This window comes from Penaeus japonicus, unplaced genomic scaffold (assembly GCF_977035675.1).
Source record: "Penaeus japonicus unplaced genomic scaffold, GWHDUDI00000001_assembly GWHDUDI00000021, whole genome shotgun sequence".
Classification (NCBI taxonomy): Eukaryota; Metazoa; Arthropoda; class Malacostraca; order Decapoda; family Penaeidae; genus Penaeus; species Penaeus japonicus.
In genome coordinates this window covers 22144491-22154490 of record NW_028234423.1, presented here as the reverse complement: position 1 = coordinate 22154490, position 10000 = coordinate 22144491, and the positions used below count along the sequence as shown (strand labels likewise).

Here is a 10000-nt window from a genome sequence, read left to right as displayed (position 1 = left end):
CCTTGACAGGTCGTGAGGCGTGCCAGGCGTCAGGCCGTGGCAAGGTGCCAGGTGCCGGTGCACGTACCTTCGAAGGCCGTGACGGTGCAGTGGAAGCCCTTCTTCTGCGTGGCGCCGTTGGTCCGGAAGGTGAGCCTCGCCCAGGGGCCGCACGTCGTGATGATCCCGGGGCGTTTCTGGCCGCAGTACCTGTGGGGGCGAGGGCGAGGCGCCAGTCACAAGTGCCTCTCTAACCCTGTGGGAGAGCCTCCCTGTGTTGCATCCAAAGGAAAACAAGAAACACTCCCTCTGCCACTCACTTCTTCCAGAAGCACTTGTGCATGATGACGAGGCGATCATTGGTGCACGACTGACTGCCCTCGATGGCCACGGGGGAACAGCTGATCTCCAGCCTCACGTCCGGCGTGGCGCCCTGTGGAGACACGAGTGGCGTGTGAGTCGGGCGGCGCCGCAAGCAGCCGTTGCTCGAGGCGCACAGACGCTTACCGTTCCGCCGGAACCCTTACCTTGATGGTCCAGTTGTTGTCCCAGTTCTTCGGGTAGTTGTTGGGGTAGCGCGGGGAGGCGATGCACAGCGTCTGCCCTGGCCCGAGCACGGTCTCGCTCCCCGGACTGGCCGTGGCGCCCCCGCATGCGACTGCGGGCAACGAAATGGAGGATGCGCTACAACAGGTCACCAGTCAGTGGGACTTTGCATCTTGGACGACTACTGCAGCCGAACGATAAGGAACGGAAATGACCCGAACGAGCTAATCCACATGCACCAGCCTTTGGCCTTCCTTCAAAATAGAAATGAGATCAAACAAGAAAAGACTCACGTTGCCTCTGAAGACTGCGAGGTTCAATCACACTCGAGTCGCCGCCATCAGACTGAAACGCAGAAAGAACCAATTATTTCTCCGTTTTCTTCTCTGTTGATGTGCGGTCGCTGGTATCTCAAATCTTAGCTCTTCGTGGGCAGCGTTTTCCTCCAACCGAGCACACGGTTCCTACTCTCCCTCACCAGCCAAGCCCGTGAGATCCCCTCCTCCTTTATCTCACCCTGACAGACTCTCCTACCGAAAGCAAGTGATATGCCTGGCCCGGAAGTGCCACGGCGGCCGCCAACACCAGCACAGCTGCCAAGGCCGATCCTCCAGCGAGTCGAGCCATCGTTGTCCCTGTGCCCGAGCGAGTGTCGTATGGAAGTTGCTGATGCTTGCCCAGTCCACACTGACTTCTGGCTAACGAGTTGACCGCATATATACGCCTGGAACCCCGACATGTGCAGGTGTTTGGGACCAGTGAATATTGCACGTGAATGTGGATGGTCAGATGTGGATTATGCATGGCTCAGTTCATCCTCAGGAAGCTGTTCCCTCAGTCCATCTGTTTCCTTTGGCTCTGATTGTAAGCCTGATTTTCAGGAATATTACGTTCAGTAGGTCTATCATATAACCACGACGTCAGGCAAGCTAGATCAACACTGTTATCTATGATTTAAAAATATATATCTACAATAATAGTACATCAAGTATGTGTAAAAATAAAAAGACATGATACATCATTGGGAACTTTCCATTTCTGAAGTCATTCTCGCTAATTTCAACTTCATGAATTCATGAAATTCTATCAGATGAAATTTCAACTAGAACCTCAAATTCTATTCATCAGTAATGAACATCTCACACAGAACGTCCTGAACCAAAACCAAAACGGGTTATCATTCACAAGGAACACCTTTCATTAGCAGAATGGAGTCTCATGAAAGTAAAAGCCGCCAGCAATTAGTATTTCCTTTGTGTTATCACTTCGTAGTTCTACATGTGATGAACGTTTCCTCAGCTATCTATTTTTTTTACGAAGTAAGCCGGGATTCAGCTAATAGCATACGATACGGTCAGATGCTCCCTAATGGCGATGGTAATAGTTATGGTGATAATGATAATGATGTTATCAGTAGCAGCAGTGAAGCAAATGATTACGATAATGCAATTGTAATGTTAATGATGATCATATTACAGTGCTTTTTGACAGCGTTTGAAATTAAATAGTATTATGATTACAGTTATGACAAGCTTAACGACAAAAACGGTAATAATAGTATGTTTATAATGAAGATATTTATAACACTAATAATCAAAATACACATAATGTTGATACCAACGATAACTAATGAAATTCTCATGACTGTATTGCTAATAATGGTAATAATGAATATGATATTAATAACAATAACAGAAATACTAATGATAACATGATAATGATAATAATAGTAACAGTAATAGTAATGATAATAATAATAATGAATGCTAAGATAAAATTACAACTAAAATAATATTACTACTAATAATAGCAATTATACTAATAATGATAGTACAATGAACCTAAATCAGAACAATTGTTACTGTTATGCTTATTCTACTGGTATCATAATTATTATTGTGTTATAATTATTAATTTCATTAACTCCCACGTCCGTATAAGAGCAAAATCGGAACTTGCCTTTGTATATTAATATTAGGAATATCGGGAGCGGCTAACCTCGCTCTGATATTCAGATTTCTTAAAGACGTGACGTTTATAAAGAGAGAGAGTGAGAGAGAGATAGAGAGAAACTGAGAGATAGAAAGTAAGAGAGAGAGAGAGAGAGAAAGAGAAAAAGAGAGTGAGAGAGAGAAATAGAGAGTGAGTGAGAGAGGGAGAGTGAAAGAGAGAGAAAATGAGAGAGATTGAGAGAGAGAGAAAGATTGAGAGAGAGTGAGAAAGTGAGAGAGAGAGAGACAGAAAGAGAAATAAAGAGAGAGAGAGGGAAAGAGAGTAAGAGAAAGTGATAGAGAGAGAGTGTGAAAGAGAGAGAGTGTGTGTGAGGGGTGCTCACAAAAGGACTTCAACAAAAGTCAAGGCGTTTTCTCTATTTATTAAAGTGGTAGCAAAGAGATTAGCAACAGTTAAAATCACACGGTCGTCGCTCAGAGCAGCACAGGGGGAAGGCAATGCTGTGGTGTCACGGAGTGTTCTGCCTTCTCCTTCGGGAAACAGGTCAGAGGCTAGCTGCAAGGAGGACTCGGGCCGTTTGGTCGTTGCAGGATTCTTCCAAAATTAGCCCAGGGCGCACCTGCATATACGCTGGCTTGGCGTGGGTCTTCGTGACATCTAGTCGGTCTCCTGGGAGTGCCTGCAACTAATAGGATCTTGGATCTGCAGGGTCGGAGTGACAGTGAGGTCTGGTGTGGTCAGGGCGTCCCTTGGGGAATAGCTGAAAGGAATGAGTTTATAGAATGATGTTTCTATACTGCACTTAAGTTCGACTGAGTGTGATTTTGTCTATTACTGTTGCTATAAGAGAACCCATATGTTTCAATCCTCTTTGCAATCCTTGCAACCATTCACTGCTACCACTAGTTGTAACCACCGATGCCATTAGTTTTAACCATCCGGTGCCACTAGTTGTAACCACTGGTGCCACTAGTTGTAACCATCCGGTGCCACTAGTTGTAACCACTGGTGCCACTAGTTGTAACCATCCGGTGCCACTAGTTGTAACCACTGGTGCCACTAGTTGTAACCATCCGGTGCCAATAGTTGTAACCACCGGTGCCACTAGTTGTAACCAGCTTGCTGGCAACAGTTGTAAAGCTACCAAGAATTTATATAGTCTAAATACAATATCGGGTCCCCTTCGATAATCGTAATCGAACATGTAAAATCTTGTAAGGGTTCACTTTCAGAACGAATATTTTGGAGAGTAACAGCCAATAAAATTCTCCAAATTACCTTGTCCGCAAAAGGGAAATAGAAAAGAAGAAGGGTTGTTTTACTACAAAGGGAAGTAAAAACATCGACTCAGGTCAGGTCATGAGGGGGAGGGGGGAAATACCAGCACGTGCGAAGAAACAATACATACCGAATGAAATATCTGATTCTCAGCATTAACATACCAAATATAACCTCAGAATATTCTGGCCATTCTTCACATACGATTTAAGAAGAAAGATTCAGTAAGTCGTCAGGGAGGCCGTTATAACGGGGTCATCAAGGCGAGATGAGACAAGGACACAAGGGAAGAGATGAGGGGGGGGGTAAGGACTTTCCCTTTCAACAATTAGTTCGTTCACACCTAGGCGTAAGGGAGTAAAGAGGAGGGAAAATCCTGCAGAATCACACTCCCGCACAGGTATTTCACAATAGAAAAACAGAGTAACAATCACGAAAAAGAAAGAAAATCACAGTATAAAAATTCCTAAATCCTAACGAAATCTAAGTAAAAGAGCCTGGGTTTCTCTAACTTGCGGGTCTCGATGTCAACATGTAGATGGGTGTCTGCGGGCGGGTCGTAGGTCGTATCGCGGATCGGTGTGGTGTTCCTCTTGACTTCTCATCAATGGCCATTTCTGCTCGTGTCAGAGACTTCCCGACCTGGGGTTGGGGCGCTCGTGTTATGCCCAAAATCCGCGGTGGGCAGTCGTGGGTTGCCATGATAGATGGGTGTCAACGTGCGGGAAGTAACGTAGCACAGACAGGTCGGCTGCTATGGGCGGCGGTGTTTGTCAGGACAGGTAGTACAGGGTGGCGGTGTTTGTCAGGACAGGTAGAACAGGGCGGGTGGGCGGGTGAAATTCTTACTGTGGTGTGGGCGGGCGGGCAAAGTTCTTACTGTGGTGTGGGCGGAAACTTCAGCGTATTCTCTCGATTCTTCTCGATATCAATAGTAGAATTCGGCGTAGCTGCTTCTTTGGAGTTGTGAGTCCGATACCAGCAAAATTGTGGCATCCCACCACTGCCACCAGTTGTAACCACCCACTTCTGCCACTAGTTTTAACCACCTAGTTGTAACCACAGGTGCCACTAGTTGTAACCAGCTTGCTGGCAACAGTTGTAAAGTACCCAATGCCCTGGTTGTAGGTCGGTGGATAAACAGGCAGACGTTCGCGTGACATGGTCTTTATTGTGGGCTGTTAATACACCAGAGCTGTTTGCTCTTGTATGTCTGTCTGACCTGTCTGTGTCTCTCTGTCCCTTGTTCCTTGTGTGTCCTTCTTAAGTAGAGATCTTGAGTCAACTTTCTACGCCTAAGGCCTTCCGGTAACAAACACAGCTGCCTAGAGAAGCTAGTGTTCCGAGGCGGAAACGAACACAGGAAGCAGGATGCGTCAGGTCAGAACAGACTGCCAGGGATATTGCATTGAATTAAGAAATATATGATCAATGTCTTGGGTCACATGATGTACAATACCAGTGCCTTACAATCCTCATAGAGAAAAAGAGAGAAAGAGAGAGAGAAAGAGAAAGAAAGAAAGAGAGAGTGTGAGCGAGAGAGTGAGAGAGAGAAAGAGAAAGGAAGAGATAGAGAAAGAGGGAGAAAGAGACAGTGAGAGAAAGAGAGAGTAAAAGAGAGAGAGAGAGAGAGTAGCGATCGGTCTCACCACCGTACCTGTCAATCTTACGGCGCGGGTCCGAGTCCGGTCAGTGAGGTAAAATTTGTATATATATTAAAATGCGTTACTGCATTCTACCATCTTCTCATATATATATATATATATATATATATATATATATATATATATATATATATATATATATGTATGTATATACATACATATATATATATAGACAGATAGATAGATAGACAGATATATAGATATATGTACATATATATGTATATATGTATATACTGTGTATATATATATAATATATATATATATATATATATATATATATATATATATATATATATATATAAATATATATATATATATATACATATATACTGATACATGTATATATGTGTATATACATATACAATACACACATATATATTATATTATATTACTTATGTATATGTATATATTCATATATACACACACATATATGTATATATATATATTATATATATATATATATATATATATATATATATATAATATATATACCGGAATGACTGGAAAAGATTGAGAGAGGCCTACGTCCTGCAGTGGATTGATACAGGTTGATGATGATGATGATTATATATATATATATATATATGTATGTATATATATGTATATATGTATGTATATGTGTGTGTGTGTGCTGCTTACAGAGCGAGAATGAGATAGAAAACATACATATACAGGGGCAGAGGTATGTTATTTTACGTAATTCAGCATACATATAGCAAGAGATTCTGTTTAACCGTAAATTGTGCATCCCATCAAATACCGTCACACATAAAGTGTATTTCGATGACAAGTATGACAATTATGAAAAAGGAGGTACCGGTCTACTCTGAGGATGAACTGAGCCATGCATAATCCACATCTGACCATCCACATTCACGTGCAATATTCACTGGTCCCCAACACCTGCACATGTCGGGGTTCCAGGCGTATATATGCGGTCAACTCGTTAGCCAGAAGTCAGTGTGGACTGGGCAAGCATCAGCAACTTCCATACGACACTCGCTCGGGCACAAGGAGCAGAAGAGGCAAAGACAACGATGGCTCGACTCGCTGGAGGATCGGCCTTGGCAGCTGTGCTGGTGTTGGCGGCCGCCGTGGCACTTCCGGGCCAGGCATATCACTTGCTTTCGGTAGGAGAGTCTGTGAGGGTGAGATAAGGGAGGAGGGGATCTCACGGGCTTGGCTGGTGAGGGAGAGTAGGAACCGTGTGCTCGGTTGGAGGAAAACACTGCCCACGAAGAGCTAAGATTTGAGATACCAGCGACCGCACATCAAAAGAGAAGAAAACGGAGAAATAATTGTTTTTTTTCTGCGTTTCAGTCTGATGGCGGCGACTCGAGTGTGATTGAACCTCGCAGTCTTCAGAGGCAACGTGAGTCTTTTCTTGTTTGATCTCATTTCTATTTTGAAGGAAGGCCAAAGGCTGGTGCATGTGGATTAGCTCGTTCGGGTCATTTCCGTTCCTTATCGTTCGGCTGCAGTAGTCCTCCAAGATGCAAAGTCCCACTCCATTTCGTTGCCCGCAGTCGCATGCGGGGGCACCACGGCCAGTCCGGGGAGCGAGACCGTGCTCGGGCCAGGGCAGACGCTGTGCATCGCCTCCCCGCGCTACCCCAACAACTACCCGAAGAACTGGGACAACAACTGGACCATCAAGGTAAGGGTTCCGGCGGAACGGTAAGCGTCTGTGCGCCTCGAGCAACGGCTGCTTGCGGCGCCGCCCGACTCACACGCCACTCGTGTCTCCACAGGGCGCCACGCCGGACGTGAGGCTGGAGATCAGCTGTTCCCCCGTGGCCATCGAGGGCAGTCAGTCGTGCACCAATGACCGCCTCGTCATCATGCACAAGTGCTTCTGGAAGAAGTGAGTGGCAGAGGGAGTGTTTCTTGTTTTCCTTTGGATGCAACACAGGGAGGCTCTCCCACAGGGTTAGAGAGGCACTTGTGACTGGCGCCTCGCCCTCGCCCCCACAGGTACTGCGGCCAGAAACGCCCCGGGATCATCACGACGTGCGGCCCCTGGGCGAGGCTCACCTTCCGGACCAACGGCGCCACGCAGAAGAAGGGCTTCCACTGCACCGTCACGGCCTTCGAAGGTACGTGCACCGGCACCTGGCACCTTGCCACGGCCTGACGCCTGGCACGCCTCACGACCTGTCAAGGGAACTCTGGCCCTTCTGTGCAAGAGCAGTTGCATCGTTAACGCGGCCAATTCCTCTTTCGCAGTGACGACAACCACAAGCACAACCACCACCACGGCGACCACCTCAACCACAAGCACAACCACCACCACGGCGACCACCACACCCACAACAACTTCAGTCACCACCACGCCAACTACTACAACTACAACAGACACGACAACCACGTCAACAACTACTACCACCACACCAACAACTACAACCACACCAACAACTACAACCACACCAACAACTACAACCACACCAACAACTACAACCACACCAACAACTACAACCACCACACCCACAACTTCAGTCACCACCACACCAACAACTACTACCACCACACCAACAACTACTACCACAACTACAACCACACCAACAACTACAACCACCACACCAACAACTACTACAACCACAACCACCACACCAACAACCACAACCACTACACCAACAACTACAACTACCACACCAACAACTACTACAACCACAACCACCACACCAACAACTACTACAACCACAACCACCACACCAACAACTACTACAACCACAACCACCACACCAACAACTACTACAACCACAACCACCACACCAACAACTACTACAACCACAACCACCACCACAACAACAACAACAACCACCACAACAACCACAACCACCACACCCAACAACTACCAACAACCACAACTCACAACAACCACAACGTCACAACAACCAACCACAACTACAACACTACCACCACACAACTACACAACTACCACCACAACTACTACCACCCCAACGACGACCACAACAGCCGCAGCAACCACCACAAGAGACCCCAACACCCTACCTTGCCGTGAGTTCTCAAAGATGAACGCGTTTCTAGAAATGGGAACGTTCCTCTCAGGGTTCGACGTTACTTTGGTGTGGCATATTTTGGTAACATGCTTTTCATGTTGCTTCCATTGTTTTCATGCTGTTTCATACTCGTTCAATGCAACATACTTTGCTTGTACTCTTTAACTAAGCATCATGAACGCTCGTCCTCCAAAGAAAGGATTCCTCTGTGCTTTGCCCTGCCGTTGCCTGTCCTGACCTCCGCGGAGGATGGCACTGGCAGCTCTCCGCCATGAGCCCTTCCGCTCTCCTCTCCCCCCTTCCTCCCCCAGGCTGCGGCGTGCCCAACAGCGCCACCAGGATCGTGGGCGGGGCAGCCACCGAGGTCAACCAGTACCCATGGCTCGTGGGGCTGTCTGACCTGGGCGGGACGGACAAGCCCTTCTGCGGCGGATCCATCCTTAACAACGAGTGGATCGTCACCGCCGCCCACTGCGTTCAGGGGTACGTCGTCGCGGGTGGCTGCGTCGTGCGGCAGCCCGGTCGCGGCTACGGCGCATGCGCATTTCGCAAAGGAGCAGGGACGCGGGGACGTCCCTTGTCGGCGGTGCGCTGATAAATCACTGACATGATAACTGCCGTCTCCCAGCAGGTCCTCGAGCCAGCTAACGGTCGTCTCTCCCGCAGACGGTCTCCGAGCAGCCTGCAAGTCCTGTTCAACATGCACGACTGGAACAACGGGCCGACTCGTGTCATCAAGAGGACCGCCGACAGAATCATCATCCATCCTAACTACAGCAGCAGAACGGTTAGTCCCAGGTCGTGGAGCCTCTTTGGGGCCCCCCAGACACATGCACGTCCTCGTCCTGTTCCCTCCGTCACGCTGACCCTCCCTCCCTCCCTCTCTCCCTCCCGCAGTACGACAGCGACGTCGCGCTCGTCCACATCGAACTCAAGGTCAGCTTCACCAACTGGCCCGGCATCAAGCCTGTGTGTATGCCTCCTCCGGGCGCGGATTACGCCGGCAAGGATGCCACGGTCACCGGCTGGGGAGTCACGTCGTCGGGTGAGCATGCACCTTGTTCTCCTCTGAGTCACTGGGAGTAAACGAGGCCCATAGCATGGGTCTGACCGAGTTCTCATTGTGGGCTCTTTGCAGGTGGCACGCAACCAGAGGTCGTCCGGGACGTGACCGTGCCCATAAGGACGCAGTCTGAGTGCCAAGCTGCTTACGGCAACCAGATTACTAGCAACATGATCTGTGCTGGTTTGAGCGAGGGAGGAAAGGACTCTTGCCAGGTGCGCCGTGTCTCACAAAGTCCAATGCTTTCCAATGGTGCCTAGAGGATTCTTATTAAGTTCTTGTCAAATAACAGCTGTGATCCACACCTCACTCCCCTTGGCACTCCTTATTCCACTTGGTCTAACTGTGAGGTGGCTTTGGCAGGGTGACAGCGGAGGCCCTCTGACGGTGCAGGAGAATGACGGACGCCACTACCTGGCGGGCGTGGTCAGCTGGGGCAGCGGGTGCGCGCTGCCGGGCAGATACGGCGTCTACACCGACGTGCCAAGTGAGAGCTC

The 10000-nt window shown here is 48.1% G+C and overlaps 2 protein-coding genes across 2 annotated transcripts in view; one reads left to right on the top strand and one right to left on the bottom strand.

Moving 5' to 3' along the window:
• The window catches only part of LOC122257688 (uncharacterized), a 4076-nt gene extending 2868 nt beyond the window's left edge, over positions 1 to 1208 (bottom strand). Inside the window, exons 1-5 of the mRNA XM_086548546.1 lie at positions 1060 to 1208; positions 819 to 870; positions 507 to 637; positions 300 to 412; positions 68 to 189 (exon numbers count right to left, since the gene is read on the bottom strand). Of these exons, the coding sequence (XP_086404672.1) occupies positions 68 to 189; positions 300 to 412; positions 507 to 637; positions 819 to 870; positions 1060 to 1152 (511 nt within the window). The 5' untranslated portion in view covers positions 1153 to 1208. The remainder of the gene's footprint in view (positions 1 to 67; positions 190 to 299; positions 413 to 506; positions 638 to 818; positions 871 to 1059) is intronic.
• A 5182-nt stretch (positions 1209 to 6390) lies between these two features.
• LOC122245682 (uncharacterized) overlaps positions 6391 to 10000 on the top strand; it is a 4138-nt gene continuing 528 nt past the window's right edge. Inside the window, exons 1-12 of the mRNA XM_086548834.1 lie at positions 6391 to 6550; positions 6741 to 6792; positions 6947 to 7077; positions 7172 to 7284; positions 7395 to 7516; positions 7647 to 8165; positions 8379 to 8438; positions 8752 to 8923; positions 9107 to 9227; positions 9338 to 9485; positions 9579 to 9718; positions 9867 to 9990. Of these exons, the coding sequence (XP_086404960.1) occupies positions 6458 to 6550; positions 6741 to 6792; positions 6947 to 7077; positions 7172 to 7284; positions 7395 to 7516; positions 7647 to 8165; positions 8379 to 8438; positions 8752 to 8923; positions 9107 to 9227; positions 9338 to 9485; positions 9579 to 9718; positions 9867 to 9990 (1795 nt within the window). The 5' untranslated portion in view covers positions 6391 to 6457. The remainder of the gene's footprint in view (positions 6551 to 6740; positions 6793 to 6946; positions 7078 to 7171; positions 7285 to 7394; positions 7517 to 7646; positions 8166 to 8378; positions 8439 to 8751; positions 8924 to 9106; positions 9228 to 9337; positions 9486 to 9578; positions 9719 to 9866; positions 9991 to 10000) is intronic.